Here is a 21,734-nt window from a genome sequence, read left to right as displayed (position 1 = left end):
TCTTGCAGGCAAATTTAAACCCATTGAGCTTCAATCACATTTAGAGACAAATATTTTCAAATAAAACTGAGTAAACATCATGTAAAAAAATCATTTTCACATTATAATGGAAGACTTACACCCAATCGCTTACAATAGTCTGAGTTAACTTAATGAAATAAATTTCAACGTGAATAATTATAGAAATCTGCAAATGTGCTTCAAGAAGCAAAATCTACTGTGGCTCATTTTTTTATTTTTATTTTTACTGTGACCTGCATATGGAGCAGAAAAATAACCACAATTTAACAATATTTTTAAACATTAGATCATCACCTAAACTTTATTGGAAAATAATTATTATTATGATGAGATTGGTTATTATATCTAGGGAAACTGTGCACTCAAGTTGACTGAAATTACATTTCATAATGCAGCGTTTTGTATTAGAATAAAAAATAATCAGTTTTGTATATTTAATTGTATGTGAAAAGAGTTTTTTTTTTTGAAGAAATGTAGGAGATAGACTAATCCAGTGATAGCAATACAGTTTATATTAGGCCTACACCTGTTGCACGATGAAAGTTAGGGAGAGAGAAAGAAAGAACGAAACTATGAGAAAAAAAGAAAGAAAGAAAGAAAGAAAGACTTCTGTAGTTGTGTTTTTTTTGTAAAGCGACAGAATTGTTTTTTCTTTTAAACCGTCATTCTTGAATCTCAATATTTAAATAGTTTTATAAAAAAACAAAAAAAATGTTCAAATATGCAATAATTTGACACAGATGAACTATTTTGGAGGGGTCTATCTCTGAAAGTGTGAATCCTACGGTGTCTAGTCTCCCTCTTAAAATAGTTTTTGCTAAATAAATTAAAAAATAATAATAATTAAAGTGACTTTTGTTTCCAAAAATGTGGTGGTTCTCTTTATTTTTTTAGTCAGCTGCAATGACCTGATTAATTAATTTCACACTGTAGCTCCGGAGAGGATTTTCCCACAAACAAGTGGGACCAAAAAAAAAAAAAAAAGAATGAAAAGAAAAAAAAAAAAAAAAAAATCTCCCAAAGAAAGAAAGAAAGAAAAAAAAAAAGTCAACATCAAGTTCAACAACGTGCTGGTGCTCATTAGCATTACAATGCTGTCTGGGAGCACACAAGTCTTCTTAACAAGAGGCTCTGGCGTCAAGTCCCTCCACCTCCCAGCCAAGGGGACATTTTCCCAGGCTCTGCTAACAATCACACAACTGTTTGCTTTCTAAACGCCAGCTCTGGGGCCACTCAGCCCGCCTCATCATCGCTCAATGGATGCTCCCGCTAATATGGGATGGAACAGCCGGCTGACACGCATCACTTTAGGCTTCTCCATAATTGACACTGCAATTTTCTGTTTCTCTATAACTACGATGCGACCTTCAGTTAAAGTTACGTTATTTTTCACATTTTTCAGATTTCTCATTTTACTCCAATTTAGACTATTTATTAGTATTAGTAGCCAAGTAGTAGTACTTGTATTCTTGTTATTATTATCGTTATTATTAATAATGTTGCATTTTCATTTGAAATATGCTCGTCAAGCATCCACATTCTCTATAATCTCAAGGTTAAAACCAGTTGACCTTTAAAAGCCCAAATCATAGAAAAAAAATATACTTACAAGCCACAAACTTTGAGTAAATCCCGCATCTCCAGTTCAAGTCCATTCAGTATTTCAAGGCAAGTTTCTACCCAGTCATCTCTCACGTGTAACCAAAGAGCCCAGAGTCCAGCAGGGAGAAAGCCAAGCGACACAAGCCTTCACTGACTGAGCGTAAACCTGCACCATGAGTTGATCCAACTCATAGAAGTGTATTCAATTTTTAGAAAAGGTATTACTTTAGCCTCAGCGACCAGACAGAAGCCAAGGCCGAGGCGATACTGCTGCCTGCCTCCAGCTCCCGCTTCCCCACATCTCCTCACTAGTCTCACAGGACGGTATGCGCGGAGCTGCTACGTCGCCGGTCCCCTCCTCTCTCTCTTTCTCTCTCTCTCTCTCTGTCTCACCAACTCTCTCTCTCTCTAACACACACACACACACACACACACACCCACAGACACACACCCACTCACGCGCACCGGCTGCTGTGCAGGACGTGTACAGAAACCCAAACATTCCTCATTGACCATTGTAAACTCCATTGTTCTGCTTGAATTACGGGTGTCTCTCTCTTCACTTGCATCCAGCATTTGATAGACGTGCTGAGCCACGTACAGCCTCAGTGGCTGCGTGGTGGGAGAGCGCAGAAAGGGGTGGAGGAAGGAACCAGCGAGGACCTTTGGGAGATGGATGCAGCAGACCCGAAACGTGGGTTTACCGGGCGGGGTGGTGGTGGTGGTGGTGGTGGTGGCGGGGAGGGGGAGGGGGGAATGCATCAAAAAGCTCTACGCGGGATGGTGAGGTTTTTATGTGGCATAAAAGAAAAAAAGATGCCTACACTCTCCGTCTTCTTCGCGCTCCATCCCCACTGTCTCCTAACAATCAGCGGCCACAGAAAAGTCCTGATGGCACCGGGCAGAAAATCCGGAAGTAGAGGGACCTCGAATGAGCAGGCATCTCCTCACCTGCACCTTGCTTTGACTGAGGCACCTGTGTCAACGTCTTCCAGAGAGAGACTGAGCCACGCCGACCCGTGAAGCGACAGTATAGGCTGCAGATTTACATGTTGTAGTTTCCGCGCGTTTATAAGTCGACTGCGGGAGAAGCGCGTTTAATATAAACGATTTGTAAGAGGTGGAGACGATCGAAGCAGTGCACGCAGCGGCCGCGGTGTGTGTGTGTGTGTGTGTGTGTGTGTGGTGTTGCCGCAGCATTAGCAGCGCCAGAAAAAGCTGATGCTCTCCCGGAGCTCCCGTGGGTCACGTCGTTTGACGTGGTGCGACGTCTCCTTCCTCTCCGTGCGTAATAGAGCGCACGGTGGACACTCATGTGCCAAAATGTCAAGCTCAGAGCAGAAAAAATACTGGATTCAGTCAGAAAAAAAAACCTACTAGAGTCAACGCCGCGTGACACAAAACGAGCAATGCAACCAACGTGATTGTTTGCGTGCTGACGTCAGGCGCCGGGGTAGATTATTCCAAATGTGTTATCCAATACACCCGTGAGTGGGATCCACGGTTTATAACGAAGTGGCTGGTTTGCGAGGTCACGAGACTGATTTGTGTTATAACGTTGCTTAAATTTCACTGAATTTATTAAGGCACACTCTCAGTTTATAAGAAGAAGAAACGAGACATTTTCTCTCTTATGATGTACCCGAAGACAGTTTTCTTGATGACGTGTGGAAGTGCGTGTCCAGATTCCAAATGAGCACAGCTCAGAATTTAGTGAACACTGGACCATAACAGAAATATAAACAAGATTTAATCGCTTACAAACCTAAAAGTTGTTGAGTGTTAATGATAAACTTTCAAATCTGAGCATAACCATACAACATTAAATAGGTAACAGTTTTAAGTCTGCGAACAAGATATTATCACTCTTATTATCATCATTAAAGTAGGGTTAGTAGCAGTAATATTACCTGGACTGTAGCCTATGAACAACTTGACACCTTTATATTTTCCTATCTATGGAGTTCACGATGATAAATAAGCAAAAACAAACAACATAGAGGATAATTGATTAGTCGTATCTGCAAAATAAGAGCTCAGAAATTAAAACAAATTCCCCAAAGACATCCATCTATCTTTTATTTTCCAGGTCACAGGATTCTCCAGTGAGCAGTCCAGAGCTCTGAATACACTAACATAGTCCCGAGGTTCCTCTTGGATGTATGTATCATTTACATCAAATTGAATGCGTATGTCTCAAAGCTGTGGGCCTCTATGAGGCCTGCACGTCCAGTCCACTTTGACAAGGAGTTCAGACCATTGGAGCTAAACAACGACACCTATTGGCAGCAAAGCAGCACGGGATCTGCGGCCTGCATGCGTAATGTCTCCGGCCTAAATCCACAGCACATGGCAAACTGCATAAAACGGCATATAACGTCGTGACAACATTGTACTGGAAATACAGCCTGTAAGTCGATGCAGTAGAGTGCATTCAAACTCAACAGCGCTGCAGATGAAAAAAAACCGAGTTCCTGATGAAGGAAATGAGGCCTAATGATCTCTAAACGTATCTAAACTAAGAGGTGATGATGAAGCTGGTACACGTTTGGAGGTTATACGGCACTGTTATTGGACGCGCATTAGAATGTATAATTTGTGATGTCAAAATCCCCGTTGCCTTATTTTTTTTTTTTTTTTTATTAAACAATAACCGCGGAAGGCCTACGTGTGCATAGTGATGCTGAACGGAAAACATGTATTTTTTTTTTCGTTTTATTCTCGTCGAAAAAAACGTGATTCATCATAAACATACCTTCAAACTTGACGTGCAGATGACACGCTGAAATATACGAGCGCACGAAACAGTGGGATCTTTCAGCAGCATGGCCTGTCATGAAAACGTTAAGGCAGTATTAGTCTTTAACAAAGGTGTAAAATCGTATGTAAAATGTGCAATATGGGACGTTAAGTTTTTATAGAAATGGCAGAGGAGCTGTTGTGTCTTTTCTTTTTTTTGTGTGTTTTTGTATTTTATGTTTGCATGTTAAGAGTGTTTCTATTTATCAAAAGTAAAGTAATGGAAGAATAAATGCTGAATAAATTCCTCAAAGGTTCTTAAACTGCATTAATGTGAACGTTCATACGTTTAAAACTCATTTGATCTTTTTATGACATCAGTTTTAAAATGATATCGTCTAGTTAGATTGTAAGTTACTGAAAAAAACTGAATTGAGTCTGTTTTTATTTGCTAACGTTCGTTCTTTATTTCGCATTTATCTCGGGACATCTGAAAAATAAATACATTGTTTTTGCGGCTTGAGTCAAGCAATTAAATACAACTGTATTAAAATTCAATTAGTAGGAAAATATAAAAATGTCCTTATTTTTGTTCAGGGGAAAATTGTAGGGCACATGAATATGATAGAAATACTGAGTCATACAGAGCTTATAAAATAATAAATAATAAGTATATTATTAAATAAATAAATAATTGATTTCTTAAGTGTCTCTTACATGAATAATGTTTGGTGGATTTAGGGGCAGTCAGAAAATTGCCATTTTCTTGAATGTGACAAAATATATTTTTTAGTTTTTAACACAGTGTTAAAACGTTGTTGTTTAACAAGTTGTTTTTAACTTACAAACAAGAATATTATTTATTTGACATGCTGGTTGTTATGAGAACTGATTTTCTTTGGTCTCATACATAATCATGATCTTTTCATCTATATTTGAATAAACATATTGACACTATAACACGACCAAAAATGTAATCCCCCTTCCTTCATCCACCTTCCTCTTAAAATCATTTATGTGCCAGATTTGTTTGGCTGCAATGTCTTCATGCTCTGAGCACTGTTGGGTTCAATTGTTAATAACTGACCAATTCAAGTGGCCACTTCTGGGAATTGTAATGGCTGCTCTTCAAAGAGATCTGACCTGACATGGGGACATAAAGGTGTCAAAGGTCATACATGAAGACCAACAGGGAGCCAATATTTGTCCTTCCTCTCTGTCATGCCCCAAATTAGCACCTAAGTACTGCAGTTGATAAGTTGTTTTGTGGTGGTGGAGAGTTCTGGCACTTTTAAGTGCAATTAGAAAGGATATATATAACAGTCAAATACTACTAATTATTTTTTTCAAAAAAATAACTTCCAAAAATCGGAATTATTGAAGTGTGACTTTACAGCTCGGTTTCATTACATCCAGACCAAATCTTTGTGGCGAATAAAAATTGACCATGTTCATCTTGCCTGTTGTCTAAAGGGAAGCGAAATACAGCAACATTGGAGAACAGCAGCAGGTGTGTACTGCATGAGCTCTTTCAGATCTGAAATGAAGTGAATTTTTTTTCATCTGTTGAGATGTTTACAGGAAGCCCTGTTGGTTTTCTTAATGCTGCCCCAGCAACAACTGACATCATGGTTATTGGAGAATTATCAGTTGACAGTAAAAAAAAAAAAGAAAAAAAAAAAGCATTCCTTAGGCTTGGAGGTTCATAGAAATGGCAACAAATGTCCCAATAAATGTATTGTTCTCACAACATGTGACTTATTGCAACATTAATTTTTACAGTTTGACTCAAACAGGTGAGGAATGAATATTGGCACCCAGCATGTCAGTAAGTGTGTGAGAGGCAACTACAGCTTCCTGCATGAACACACTACTGCAGACACACTCTGCACAAATGATCAACTGGCCTATAATGCAAAGGCGTTCAAGGGAATCACACCTCATTATATCGATAAGTAAATCTAGAATAAAATCATGTACTTCCAGACTCCATATACACATCACAGATGCATGCACAATATGCAGCAAGTTTCAGACACACAGCTCAGAGGCTACATGGAAGCAAGAAACAAACTGCAGGTGTCTTGCGTCCATCATCACACTCACATCAATAAGACTCACTTTCATGCGCAGAACATAGAGCAGAACAGAAAAGGCAATTACAAAAACATGACTATATCTACCGGTATATCTGTAAACTTTTCAAAACTCTACAATCAATTTAAAATAGTGTTCCAACTGCGAAACTTACATTTCAGCCGCTGCCTCCGGTCCTCGTCGCTCAGACTGAGGGATAGGTGTTGATCCATTCCCCTCCATGTGAAAACAGAGTGATGGTCTTGCTGCTTTCCTGGTTTAATTGGGAACAGGCTGAAGTTTATGCTAATGAGGGCTGACATCAGTCCTCGCAGCCTCCGCTCCATAAAGGAGGGGAGCAAAGGGCCAAAGTCGCACCTCTTTTCCCAGGCAATTCTGTCGGTCAAGTTCAAGCACAGCACCAGTGCGCCGTGATTGTCATTCAAAATACGTGAATGCATGGGGGAAGGGGCGGGGTGTTGGTGGAAGAGGGACCTGCAAACACATTTAGCTTGAAATTTGAATGTCTGGGAATGCAGTAAATAGTTCATCAAATCTAACCTATCAATGTATCAGAAGATCACTTCACTGACAGTCTCTACGCATTGTTTGAAATTATCCTCGTGTACGTCATTGAAATGATTAACAACAAAGTAAAAAATATTTCATTACTCCTTTGAACATCTAAAATTTCAAGAGTAAGAAGCCTGGACAGAAAGCCATCTCCATTATGGGTGGATAAAATATAAAAAGGATCCTCTTTTTGTGGAGCTAAAAGATAAAGTGAGTCCAGGTAAAAATGCAATTTCCTGTGTATTTGCTTGATTTAATGAACAGGAATGATAAAACTGAAGATCTGACATAAATCGTCAGCGGTTGTGTGGAAAACGCTGCAAGCCAGCGCCAGGAAGACGTCTAATATTTAGTTAATTTGGGGTTATTTTCTGGCAGAGAGAGGGAAAAGACAACCGTGTGAAACAAAGGCTGGGAAGAGCCAAATATCCCGCGTGTAATCCTTGTACGTCACCCATCTGTGCATGCGGGCCAGCGGGTGATCCGCAGGACCATCTCTGCCAGCAGAAACACGAGCACGGCAGGAACACAAGAATTAGCGTCGTGAATTACAGTCAAAGTGTGCAATCATTCACGTTGTCCAAATCCAGATACCGTGTGACGACCAAACGGATGCAGCCGGTGAACACGCCGCGCATATACAGCGTGAGGCCACTTGATTGTGCACGTTGTCGGGTGTGTGTGTGTGTGTGTGTGTGCCACATAAATGAATTTATGGTACTACTGTACTATGCTACTGTTGTTATTGAGCGCAGAGGAAGGAGATGTGACATCGATACTTTTTATTTTTTAATCAACACATAAAGTAGGAGGCGTTGGTATTTTTTGGTAATAGACCTTTTTCACAGCAGACGTTATGACTCGTCATTGGAGGGAATGCACAGGTGTGTTCACGATGGCTGCACCGCTCTGAGGAGAGGACCTGCGTTGGTGCATGTTGGTTCACCGTCCTGCTTTCCTGGGACTTTTACTGGAGCTGAGCCGTCATTAATGCGCTTACGCATGACCTACAATGACCGGTCAAAATGTCTGCCGTGAAAAAGGTCTATTGTGTAAAAAAAAAAAAAAAACGTCTTAATATCCTTGTTCGATTCTTCCAGCAGCATCTTGACACGACAGGTGTACATAGTTACAGTAACGACGGCTGTACTTGAGTTCGCTGCTTCGGTTTCAGGGTCGAACTGTTCATGTTATTAGTAACACCTGCTTTACTGCGATGAAAAGTCAAAATGTCGGGACAGAAAAAAATGTCGATACAATATATCGGCCAATATTCTTTATACACAAACATAAACATACAGTATATGCAATAAAAAAAATGTTTGCCGTGGTCACTCAAATGTGGTAAAATATGTAATGAAGGACATCTGACAGTTTGATGTCGGTACACTGGAACTGAAAACTTCCTTGGGATATTAATAACTATAAATAATTATAAAAAAAACAACAACACACAAGTAGATCAATTTCTATCATCCCCTAAGTATATTTTTCTACAATAAGTTCTGGACAAAATAGTTTTTATACGGGCAAATATCGGGCAGCATGTATGCTGATATTGATATATCTTTGATCGTCGAATATTGGCAGGTAAAATCTTCTGGTTGATATATCGCAACGCCCTAGTTTGCCAATAAGAAACCAAGCTTTTAACATTCTTAAGGCTCCAGGATTTTAGTTTGGCTTGATGTAAATGCTGTGACTCCTGCCTTTTTTTTTTTTTTTTACAGGAGAGCTCCGCCCTGCTACAACATGCTTTATGTTTAAGTCTTGCCACATGATGAGCTCATGCTACTTCTGAATGAACAGCGGCTCGAGATCTGACTATACGGCTTCCATATTGGACACTTCTGACTGCATGTATTTTGCTCAATTGACGGGAGATCTCTGAAAGATAATGTATCGCCTGTGAATCACCTTTATGGACTCCACGCGGTGCCTTCTTTCCTATAACCTTCCTTATGATACATGAGCCCGGTAATTAACAGTCATGAGTCTCTCTCCTCTTTTAAATAAATCCCTGTGACAAAGCAGATCTGGCCCTCCGTAGCTGGTTCCCACAGCTATCCCCCATACTGCAGAGGAGGCAGCAGTTAGGAAAGACACAAAAAAGAAAAGAGCGGGGAAAATGAAGATAGAAGAGATGCGGGTGGAATTAAAAAAAAAAAAAAAAAAAAATGTGATGGGGGAGTTTCCATTGACGGGGCACCATTGCAACATTTGCATATATTCAAATCAGACGATGAATGCCATGCATGGGGGCGAACAAAGACAAGCCAATAGGAGGCCTGCGTCCCTGCTGCGGGCTCAGAAGCAGCCGCCGGTATCCCAGCAGCACCCTGGGAGAAACACAGGGAAGTGGTGTGGGAACCGAGAGGCCCCCCGAGCTGAGCCGAAGGAGGGGAGCCACTCGTTGCCCGTAGCGAATTAGCATTTTATTTGTGTCCATTTTCCTCAGTAATTTCTGCCCGGGCACTTCAGCCACAGATGGCTAACATGGCGGAGGGATTAGCATTTTTGTCAAAGATGATAATGATGGAGGTGTTTTTCCACGTAGACAGAGACATTTCTTCTCTCAGTGTGACTGACATTTTAAGGGCTGAGATGTCAAGCAATTGTACAGAATATTATGCATCCTTTTGTTTGTGATCAGTGGCAAACGCCGGCATTAGAAAAGCACGTTAGATTGGGCTAGGATGATGCTATAGTGATGAATATTACACTATCCACATGCGAAAAAGCCAAGAAATGGCTTAACTGCTCTAGTTCATCACATCCGTCCATGTTTTACCTTCAGCGGCAGAAAGAAATATAAACACAAACACCTTCATTTCTGAAAAGTGGATATTCAAAAGTGAAATTTTAATTAAAACACTCACTATTCTCTTAACCTCACAAACTAATTGCTGAGGTTGCAAGAACGACTTTTAAAGACCAAACAGAGTTTGATGCTGAACAGCAACCATGTTCATGTGATTCATGTTCACAGATGTTTGCTGTACTCATACATGCCCAGCAGAGATGGCACAAAGCTCCATTGGATCGAATTCACGGCTCTACTTGGAACGTCATGCTCCTCTGAGCAAATTCACAGTGCAAAGGATCAGACACATGTTCCGCAGAAGGGGTGCCACCAATTAGCAAAAAGTGGGGATTCAATCAACTTCAGATGACCACCCAAATAACACGGACGCACATGCTAAACACAGATTTGAATGCTGTGAATGGGTTTTGGGAAAAGATCTTTGGATAGTGTGCGGCTCGAAGTACCCGGCACTGTTGGAGGGACACGGGTCTCCGCTTTACAGAGGATGAGCTGACATTATAATGCATGTACAGGCCACTGTGTATGTGTGTGTGTGTGTGTGTGTGCGTGTGTGTGCGCGCTGGGACAATCAATCGCACCCTGAGTGACCAAGCATACCACACATGAAGGATTCATCCGTGCATCCAGAGCCGCCGTCCTTGCACTGCATCATTCCCCAAACGCCCCCTGGCTTACTATAATCTGAAGCAGAGAGATTCATGTTAATACATTAACAAATTACAAAGATATAAACTATGTGATGATAACCGTGTTGTCGTGATAAAGCGTCTCTTATTTGTATCCATCAAAATGGAAAAATAATGCTTTAATACACGATTACGTCCAAATGTGTGCACTCCTCTTCTTTACCGTCCCTGGTGTTTGGCGTTTTAACGCCAAAGCAGAGAGGAAGAAGAGCATATCTGAGACTTTAAGCTTCGCAATTTGCATAATGTTTGTTTTCCTCCAATGAAATGTTAAGATACATGATGGTGGAAGCATGAAACATGGAGATTATCATTAGAAGGATCACACAGAGGCATTCAGGGGCACTGAGGAAGAACAAGGAGCTAAAATTTTACATTTTAATTAGAGAGGAAAAGTGGAAGCATGTTGGGAAATTAAAACTGCTTTTCTACTTTCCTCATTATTAATTTTTCTTTCCATAGAACAGAATAGCTGTCTCTTAACTGACAAATGTTGTCTGCCCTGCATTTTTCATCTACAATTTGTATGTTAAATTTTAACATTATGAAAAGTTATGCATTTTAATAGTATTTCAAATATCAACAGGCTATTATTTTGTTCGGGGGTAAAAGGGGCAGTACACACCTGACATTAATATGTGTCCTGAGGGATTCAAATACAAGTGGAGCTCTATAAAGTACAGCAGTGCACACCTAAAATTATCATAAGATGTCACTTCCCTGCTCGATATGCAAATGAGACCCTACATCAACAAAATATACAAGTAAACAAACGTGTAAACACGTACAGAAACAACAAACACAATAACACTTCTTTACTCCCTGGAACCTCCTTTTTACACGTCTATCAGTAAATTTAGGGCGGATTGCAAGTTACTTAATGTGTGAAAACATTATTGTTTGTTTTATTATATATATGTTGTGTTGATTATTTAGGTATTCCAGCAGGTTTGAGAGAGTCAGGCTCTGCGCTACGGTGGATAAATGAACGTCGCAAGTTGTGGGTATAAGAAAAACAAACTAAACCTGATGCTGCTTTCTGTACAGTTCGGCTGCGCAGACATCTACAGGTGTAAGAACTGTTTGAGTGGAGGCAGAAAAATCATCCGAAACTAACGAAGCTCCTGTAACATGACTGTAACAGGTAACAGCACGGGGTCAGATATAAAATAATTTGTATTCACACCGCTAAAAGAATGTATTCGTTGGCTCTCAATCCGTAATGTATAACGCAACAGAGACTAAACCTAAAAGATGACTGCCACACAGATGTGGAAACGATAGCTGAAATAAGTCCTTTTTACCGCCCCATACAAGCCCTCAACTATCATATAGGTCAGTAGACTGTGGCGGTAAGCTACAGCACAACATGAGACCATTTACTGTGAAACTTGATCTTCCTTTTATGCTTACTGTGTTTACTTATGTGGCATTTTGTAAAGTTGCACTGAAATAAAATATATTTGTTTAGTCCTTTAAAGGCCTCATCTGGAACTTCAGGCTTTAGACTAACTCAACATTAGTAGCCTACCTGTCCAACATTGTCCCACACGAACATGCTCTTTGCCCAACATGGGATCTGGTCGCCCTGGATGAGGGAGAGCGACCGACGGAGGCAGGTGCCACCACTGAGCCACACTGTGCTACTCCAACGCAGGTTGTGCCGAAACTGATGCCTGTTCAAATCATTTCAGTAAAAGTTGTTGAATTCAAATAGCATGGCCACAGCAGCCCCACTGAGTTAATTGATTTGTACGTTACAAAAACAACATCTAAAAGATACTAACCTGTCAATATAATGCATAATAGACAGGTACAAAAAGATATGTAGTGGTGGAGAAATGTGTGTGTGTGTGTGTGTGTGGGGGGGGCTATCTCCCTGTGGACACCTATAAGGAGGAATGATGATGGCGCTCACCTGTGTTAGCGGGTGTTGGGGGGGGGGGGGGGACCATGCTGGTAAAAAAAAAACGTGGGCGCTGGACGAGGGCTGAGAAACACTGGGCTCCGTTTGATTGGGGGCATTTTGGCGGGAAAGTGCTGTTGTTGCCGGCAGTGAAGACAGTCAAACACCCGGATCTGTTCCTGTCCTAACGAGGCCGGGCTGGATACTGCCTTCAGGTGGAGAGGGGGCGGGGGTTAGGGTGAGCCACCGTCACGCATACAGGTTTCAGGCAGGCCGGTCCCGCTGGCCCGAGGTTAGGCAGCGCTTTAAGGCCTTTGGGGGGGAAATTCCAAAGTCATGTCCCACGAGGGAGGGTCTTGTCGCCAGACCTGGGCGAGACACACAGCAAATTTAACACACTTTCACTTTTGAACTTTTAATGCTCATATATATTGTCCAACGAGTCCTTTTCGTTTCTGCACATGATTTCTTAGATTTGAGTAATTTGACACCCTGAGTGCTGAGAGACCCTTAAAAGGCAATGCTGGTGGCTGAGGGGGCTCTCTGCCTCCCCCCTATGGTTTAAAATGGTTTCGACCTACCTACAATTTTTGAGTAAGTCCAAATTGATTGAGGTTTACTTAGATATTGTTATTTTTGCCAGAGAAGAGGTCTATAAGGACATTTTGATGGGGGTGATTATAGTGCTTTTAATAACATTTATATTTCTCAATAAAAATATATATTTTTAATACAATCCATATCTGTCTCTTAAAATCCATTCCAGATTTTAGCAGAAGGTATTAATTTATGTCTCTTTCACAAACGTTAAACGAACTGCAACGGTCTGATAAACACACGAAGAAATAGGCGCCCTATTTAAAATACCTGTAATTCAAAATGTACTAAATTACAACAGGCTATTTTCAGCCACGCTTGACGTAGAGCACGAGCCGCTGTCGTACAAGCGTTCGAATTTACGGAGCTTTTACCGAAACACCTGAAGGCATCTCGCGACCCCACGATCACATCCGGGACATTCAGCTGTTTCACATGTCACTTGCTGCAGCTGTTGGGAGACTCTTTTTTTTTTCCGCATGTGAAGAACCTCCGGCAGCTACTGTGGTTTGGACCTCAACTTCTTGGAGCAGAAATGGTAACTTCATGAATACCCTCGTACAAAAGCGTCTGTCTGGACTGCGTGCTGTCCGGTTCTCCAGCCAGCTCGTTGCGCTTGTGCCGCTGACTGAAGGCTACGATGCTAACGTGATAGCTAACAGTCGCAAGCAGCCTGACAGGTGGCGGAGTTTAGCTAAATTTAGCACGATAGCCATTCGCTAAGTTTCATTCATTTTAAAGGGGTCTTTAACACGCACTTATATCGCAGGCGGTTGAACTTCATTACTCGCAGCTGTTGCCTTTTAAACACGGTGTGTGATGTAGCCTGTGATGTGTTAACAAACTTAACTGTGATGTTCAGCAAAAAAAAAAAAAAAAAAAAAAAAAAGCCTCTTCTTGAAACTTTTTGTGTGTCTTGCCACTGTTGTAGACATCATCCACTGACACGCAGCGTTTGCTGCTGTCATGTGCAAGGTGCGGGTTAACCGTGCACGTGTTTCCTCCCGACAGGCTCTGATGGGAATCCAGCTGGTGGTCAGCCTGCTGGCCGCCAGCATCATGCAGAGGATGGCCCCACATTGCTCTTTTGCACGCTGGCTCATCTGCAACGGCAGGTATGTCCGCCCTGACAGGCGTGTTTTGTCGTACACGTAATGCGCTTTGCGCCGTTCACATGCATCGTTCCCGTTGTTCCTTCCAGCTTGTTCCGGTTTAAACACCCTTCAGAAGGAGAGCTGTGCGCGTTGGCCGGAAAGCAGATGCCCAAACAAAACAGGAGAGACAGGTGAAATTGCGGAGGGCATTTTTTTTTTTTTTTTTTTTTTCCCCTTTACACATATGAATCTTTGCATGCTTTACAATGAAGGTACAGACTTGTGCCGAACTTCACCGGTGAGTAAAAAGATGACTACCACAGACACATAGACACAGATTATTTTTTTTTAGTTTGCTTGCTGATTTATCTCTGGCGTCTGTATCAAGCTTTTGAACATGTTTGTGCCGTTTCCCCTTTGTTTGTTTTTAGGAGACAGAACGGGGAGAGCAAGCCGCTCACTGTACCCAAAGACATCGACCTTCACCTGGAGAAAGCTCCGGTCAACGTGATCGATGCTCTCGGTAAAACAAACACTCCTTTATCGACATCACAGTGACGTAGTGCTCCTAGCTCAGCTGTTGATTACTGTATTTTTTTCAGCACTTTTCACTGCATTAAAAAAAAAAAAACACTCTATGAAATGTAGTTAACAGATATGGTACAAAAAAAATAATATTCTGATGCACTTTTTCTTTTTCTATTTTCAGTTCTGCGTTTCTTCCTGGAGTACCAGTGGCTTGTCGATTTTGCAGTCTATGCAACGGGTGTCTTCCTGTTCACCGAGTGTTACTGCAGTGTTGTAGATGCCAGCAAAGAGGTCAACCTTGGAGCCATCTGGTGTGTCCTGACTGTTCTCTTCAGTCTGTATCCTTCAACTATAAATTACTTACTGTCACTTTATTATCTGATTGTAAAGCTGCAGTCTTGAACTTTTTGCAAGATGAAATATCAGAGCTGATGAAGCATCTAGTCACATTAGTAACATTGTAATATCTTATTATCAGAATGTATGCTATCATTGATAAGTCATATTATTAATAGCTTGTATATTTTCTGTATTTTAAAAAAAATGGTAAGAAACAAAACAATTAAAGAGTGTTAGACTGGATTAATTATATTTTGACCTCTCAGTTGGTTTCCTTTAACTCATAACTCCTCAGAAAGACCCTTCACACGCTGATGAGCCACTACTTCCGCTCAGAGGAGGGTGGTGAACGCTCAGTGTGCCTTGCCTTTGGCTTTCTGTCTCTGCTTGTGGCCATGCTGGTGCTGGTGGTCAGAGAGGACTACCTGGAGTTTGGCCTCGAGTCAGGCTTTTCCAATCTGTTTGACAACCTGGAAATCTTTGTCAAACAGCAGGGCTACGCCGACTGGTCGTAAGTATCTGTCAGTTCAAAGAGGACTTGCAGCTGAAATAGGGATTTGAAGGAAGAACTTGGGGTATTAAAATTGATTGTCATTTCATCTTGTATTAAGGGACACCTCTTTGATTTAGTACAATACATGAGCTACGCTGAACAGGCTGTACTTGGTCTCAGTTATTGTTGGTGGTTGTTTTGACTTCAGTATCCCAGTGACCAAGCTGACGGTGAAGCTCGGTCTGGCTGCCTTCTGTGCTTACATCGGAGCTCTCCTGGCCTTCCCCGGTCTGCGCCTGGCTCAGACTCATCTAGATGCCGTACAGATGAACTCTGGCCGCCCGCACATCCAGTGAGAACCGTTGCATGAAACATATACCCCTTGTTTTGTGTTAACAGCACATTAGCCATGCTAAGCTCTATCGGCGGTGCTTCTGATGTTTCCTGACAGGATTTTGCTCCACATGAGTTTCCTGTCTCCAGTCATTGTTGTGGTTCTGTGGGTAAAACCCATCGCAAGAGACTTTCTGGCAAATGCACCTTTGGGAAAGACTTCTGTCACAATGTGAGTGCACATATTTGTTCATTTTATCTGCTATAGTAACCCTAATTCTTGGACAGAAATGACAATTTATAATGGGCATGTGATGACTCTCTGATAATGTCCTTCTTGCAGAGTGCCCAGTGCAGCATTTGACAGCATGCGTTTGTGGATCATCGTGGTGCTGTGTGTGCTGCGTCTGGGACTGACCCGTTACCACCTGCAGGCCTACCTCAACCTGGCTCAGAAGTGGGTGGAGCAGATGAAAAAGGAGGCAGGACGTATTGCTGCCATTGACATCCAGAGGAAGGTCTGACATGGTTTTAGATTTTAAACTGTGATTCCTTTTCTTTCTTTCTTTTTTTTTTAAACATAAACAGCTAAACAGAGACGTTTGAATATTTAAACACTAAAGAGTTGAATTGTCTTGAACTTTTTAATTCAGAATTTGTTATGTCTACTCTACAAAAAAGTAAAAACTCAGTAGGTACCTATGAAGAATAAAGTTAATGTGCTCTTTTCCAGGTTACACGTGTGTTTTGCTACCTGACCGTAGTTACTCTTCAGTATCTGGTTCCTGTTCTGCTCATCCTCTTCTCCACACTGGCACTCAAGGCTCTGGGTAAGTAAAAAAAAACTCCCTCAGTCATCACACGCTTGATCTTTTAAAGGAATAGTTTGACTTTTTGAGAAATAGGCTTTCTCCCTTTCTTGCAACGAGATAGATGAGAATATTGATACCAATGTCATATCTGTCCATTAAATATGAACCGACAGTGAGGAGACAGTCATCTTAGCTTAGCATAAGGTCTGGAAACAGGAAAGCAGCTACTGCTCCAGGCCAAAAATGTTTTTCAGCACATAACTCAGCCATAGACAGTGTTTAAAAAAAAAAAAAAAAAACTCTCGGTCTGAAAACTGAAGCCAATGCGAAAGTGCAATACCACTTATTGCCACTAGGGGCTGGCTCTGAAACAAACTCTGACTCCAATAGACTCCCATTCAAAAAGTGTAATCTTCTCTCATGGAAACATAGTGGGATGCTACTTGAAATCAGCGTAAAACTGCAACATCACATGTTACACTCTAGATTTACAATAAAATAAACAATTGGTTTGGGGTTCAGGTATCAAATCCCAATCTGTGTGAATCCCATATCAGTTGTCATTAAGTTTAGCTTCCATCGTTCGTAGAAACTGAAGTTATAAATACTTACAGCTCTGAAAGATTTGATTTCGATCTGCTATCACCTGTTGTTGAGTGAGAAGTCAGAAATACTGCGGTCTTTTGAAATTAATTTAGCCTGCCTGGTTAGCTTTTATAACCTGCAGCCACAATCTGAAAATGAAGATATGAATTGTTGTTGTTCACTGGTCGGATTGACAGAAACAATTTTAACATCTTGACATAATCTGCAACACTATTGTCGATTCAAATAATTGTAAAAAAGATGAAAGAGCTGAAAATATTGATTTGATGAATAGAAAGTTTAGCTGGGACTCTCTTGTATTTCTCATGAAGTGAACTTTAAAAACCGGTTCACTGGTGGTCCTAGAGTGACGCTGCAGTGATGTCTTTTCACCCACAAACCATCTTTGACAGAGCACAGTCAGCATCTCTGAGCGCACACTAACCAGCCTACAAATTGTCGGCGTAGCGCTTACAGAATTAGCAGTAATTCTCTACAGCTATTGCTTGTGACATCGGTCATCTCGAGAAAGTAGTCGTCAGCACTTACAGTAAATGAGAAGGTGCTTACCTGCATGTTTTCATTATTGGTCGTTACTCATGCCAAGTAATGAGATAAAAGGCTTTATTAGACATCAGCAAGCCTCAAAGCTTGTTGAATCCGTGTATTTTGCCGACTAGGAACTGGATACAAAATATAATTGCTCTCAGGACCAAACTCTTTGAAACAAACAGAATATAATGCTTGTGGTATTGGAAGGCTGATTTAGTTACATAAGCATAGATTCGGGCTTGTTGTTTCTAACTAAGAGACTGACTGCTGGTTGTAGGTGTAGTTGTGTATTTACTTGACAGACATGTCAGGGAGTTGTAAAGTGAACTATTCCTTTATTGTCACATCCGGAAGAGTTAGATTAGATTTTTTTTTTTTATTTTTTTTATAATAGCTTTCCAACACATATTATGGTGTCAGTGAAAGCTGACAAACAGTGTTTTCCTGCAGGGGACTTCTCCTGGAGTACGGGTGCTGAGGAGACCCCCGGGGTGACACCAGCACTGGTGCTGCCCACTGCAGCACCCGTCCTGCCCGGTGGTGTCGATGAAGATGATGAAGGGGTGGAGGACATGGAGGAGGACATCCAGGCCACAGTAGCTCGTCTGTCAGAGACCTTCACAGCGCTGCGGTCCGTCCTCACTCCTCTCTTCTTCCGAGGTTTCTTCGCCTTCCTCACCTGGTGGGTTGCTGCCTGCCAAGTCATCAGCTCTCTGTTTGGCATCTACTTCCACCAGTACCTCATGCACAACTAAAACTTGAGTGTCACACCTCTCCACAAGCAATGCAAGGCCAGCTCTCGGCTGATGCGACACTGTTGCAGAGGATGCCTGCAGGCAGCAATGGGAATATTTCAATGAAACACAACTACAGACAGAGGGCACCTTGTTTTTGGCCATAACAGAATTTCTGATCAAAGTTGGACACTGTCTGTTGCAATATGGATTGACTACCTTTTAGTCCTTGTAACTTATTGAGACCAGCAGGCTACTGGTATCGATAACATAAATATACCGAAAGAGCTGGGGCCTTTATCACAAAGCAGGTTTAATTTAGTGCTTTAGTAACAAATATTTAATAATGGAAAAAAATGACACCCACAACAAACCTATCATGTCATAAGGCTGCTTTTCAGTACAGTGAATTAAAAAGCTGAAGAAATTGAAGGAATATACAGATTTTCAAAATACAGCTCTAGATGAGTGTCAGAATTAGAATCTTGTCTTTTTAAATATAGCTTGTTCGGCATGTTTAATGGTCAAAAAAAAAAAAAAAAGACATTTTATGTCTTTTTGTGTGTGAACAAACTATTATGAGTGATACGATAAACACTTAAAGGCTCTCCCTGCTGTTCAAAACGAAGTTCAGATTGATGAAGAAGAAAATGAATAAAAGCTAAAGAAGAATAATCTGATCCACATATTACAGTTATAATTTACTCGGTTAATTCTTTACTTATTAATCAATAGGTAACTTAAGCGCTCAGTTGGATGATAATGTGGCAAACTTGTTATAAATACAGAGTGGGCACATTGTTGTACCAAGATCATTTCTTTTACCTTTCAAAGTTTGCGATTCAACCGCGATATGAAAATGTCCATTAATGTCTCTTTGTGATACAGGCTCCAGTTGCGTCTTTCAGCTACTTTATCTGCATCTTTTCACATGTATCTCTGCCAGTGTTACCTGAATTGTTCTCAATAGAACACGTATATGCTGCATATCTTAAGGTACCAGGGCAGGTTATATTACTTGATCCCGGAGTAGTGAGATGTATTTTTGTGAGGGGCTCTTTGTCGCCCTTAAAGAACCGATTCAAGAGTGCTAAATGTTTTATTTTGTTTTTATTGTTGTCCTTTCCTGCTGTTTTTCCTCCTTTTCCGCAGAGACTTAGTGGCATCAGATCGAGGCTGCTCTAGTGTAACACGGTTGATCAAGAATGAGTCTAAATTGTAGTTCTGGCTGTGAATCACAGTCCAAAAGCCAAACACGGAGTAGCTGTTGCTTTTATCGAAAAAGTTTCCTTCATTTTTCCAAAGTGCCTGGGAGCTCAAGGGTTTTAAGTCTGTTTTAAAATCTCCTTCCTCCCTGTTCATACATATTTAAACAAGTAGAATCTGTCAATGCATTAAAATTGACACTCCAAACGCACTTCTGTTTTACATGTTATTTTCAAGCACTACACATTTGCAACATTTTAAGTTGCAGTGACTTCATTTGCAAGTTTTTAGTCTCTGCTGTTCTTTTTTATAGCCAATAATGTTACATTAATCAAATCCTTCTCTGAATCCGTCTTCATTATGTATTTTATTTATTTATTAATATACATTGCTTCAAATACCTTTTGTCATTTAGAAATGATACAGATTGTGTAAATCTGTACATTTATTATTCTGTTTGTGAAGCGTTTTGATTTTTAGTGTGTTTTTTAGATCGTGTGTTTGACTTGAATGCTCTGAAATCATCATACTGTGAAGTTTAAAATGTTGCTTTTTGAGATTTTCTGAATGCATGGTGTGCAAAACTTTGGCTGTAACCTGAATGCTTTTTGTGTGTATGTTTGCAGCTTAATAAAAACGTGCACTATTTTCATTTTATTGTAAATGTTCAATTCTGCCCTGCCTCAAGGAGCGTGGGACGTATCGCAGATAAAACGTTTCCTTTTAAGAACTGGTGCTCCAGCTGACAAAAGACATCATGCATTACAATGGAGTGTCTCGTCACAGTGCTGGGTCCTGATCTCTGACCCCAACCTCCTGAGAAGATCATTCTTTAATCACTGAAAATTATTATGAACCTCATGCCCCTCAAGAGTCTGGAAAGATATATATTTGCGGCTGCTCAACTTGGCTGCAGGAGCCGTTATGTTTTCTGGACATCATCCAATTTCTGGACAATATTTCATTTGTCAAGTTGCACTGAATGTACAAATTCCATTTAACAGTGCAGCTTAAAATCATTCAAACTAGAGCTATAAGCTTTAAGGCATAACCAAAAAGATTTACATGGCAGTTGTGTAGCACAAGTTGAGAAACGTGACCGTTCACCAGCACAAAACTGGAGGGGCTCCTTGTCTGAAAGCTGACATGATTTATTGGTGATATCAGATGACTTCCACGTCCAATCAAAAGACACAAAGGTCCTCCAATTTAGGGTGGGACAGGTGCCTGACTTTTTTTTTTATGTGCACTGGGACCTGCTTCACTGGATGATATCAGCAATCACAAAGCCACTGAGAAGTGAACAAATTTGGCAGTGCACCAACTAACAAGCCAGACATCTCGGAGAGATTAAAGGAAATTTAAAGGGAAAGTGTTGCTGTTCGGTAACATGATTCAGGAGCACATTTATAAGTAACATCTTCACCCAGCATGACCAGTCAAGCTCTGTTCCTCTCTGGTTGTGGGTGAGAGTGGCCAGCCTAATGAACTGAAAGGTGACAGGGCTGACATGTTTACATAATCACATTACTTATGTGCATCTGTGCTAGAGGCCTCGAACCTCTTCAGTCTGCTCTGTGGACTGCAGCAGGCCAAGTCAGGCAGCCATGGCTGGCTGTGGTTGCTATAGAGACCAGGATGTGTGTGGGCGGGTGTGTGCTTGCACAGGACCCAGACATGCCCTACAGACTGGGCCCAGCCTGGTCTCAGGGGAGCAGACCAGACATGACCCCAGTGAGAGTCTCTTTTCATTTAGGGAGGAGAGACGACAGAGATGGACCAGGGCTTCGCTCCTCCATGTTCCCCCCCTTTGGCTATTAGTTGAAATGGAAAGGAAGGCAAATGCTCCATAGGGGTAGCATAAGAAAACACTCTGGCATAGTTACCGAGAGACAACCAGCTGTGGAAATGAGCCTTTTTGAGCTGAATGTATTTCTTTTTTCTTTTTTTTGACGACATAAAGGTCTGCAGGCTTTTAAGTGGTCCATTCGTGTTGCTCTCGTTTGGTGGCTGCGTGGTGAGCTGCCTGAC

The 21,734-nt window shown here is 41.2% G+C and overlaps 1 protein-coding gene and 1 long non-coding RNA gene across 4 annotated transcripts in view; one reads left to right on the top strand and one right to left on the bottom strand.

The window, feature by feature from the left end:
- Positions 1-6,818, bottom strand: part of LOC138618850 (uncharacterized) — a 42,427-nt gene extending 35,609 nt beyond the window's left edge. The window contains exon 1 of one of the 3 annotated variants that reach the window (XR_011310762.1): positions 6,614-6,818. This is a non-coding gene — a long non-coding RNA (uncharacterized lncRNA). Of the gene's footprint in view, positions 1-1,630; positions 2,358-2,447; positions 2,728-6,613 lie in introns of those variants that run through there. The other 2 variants (XR_011310763.1, XR_011310761.1) reach the window with 2 other exon arrangements.
- Positions 6,819-13,456: 6,638 nt separating this feature from the next.
- tmem161a (transmembrane protein 161A) lies at positions 13,457-18,831 on the top strand. The gene is made up of 11 exons (XM_069694844.1): positions 13,457-13,565; positions 14,039-14,142; positions 14,229-14,312; positions 14,553-14,644; positions 14,831-14,987; positions 15,284-15,499; positions 15,690-15,833; positions 15,933-16,046; positions 16,158-16,332; positions 16,548-16,644; positions 18,214-18,831. Exons 1-11 carry the CDS (start codon positions 13,563-13,565, stop codon positions 18,516-18,518), a joined length of 1,491 nt encoding a protein of 496 aa, XP_069550945.1. The 5' UTR covers positions 13,457-13,562; the 3' UTR covers positions 18,519-18,831.
- The last annotated feature ends 2,903 nt before the right edge of the window (positions 18,832-21,734 follow it).

The sequence above is a fragment of the Brachyistius frenatus genome, unplaced genomic scaffold (genome assembly GCF_029030835.1).
Source record: "Brachyistius frenatus isolate BFR_SWC_R1_liver_20210118 unplaced genomic scaffold, ASM2903083v1 Contig_18, whole genome shotgun sequence".
Taxonomy (NCBI): domain Eukaryota; kingdom Metazoa; phylum Chordata; class Actinopteri; family Embiotocidae; genus Brachyistius; species Brachyistius frenatus.
This window is presented reverse-complemented; position numbering and strand designations above follow the sequence as displayed.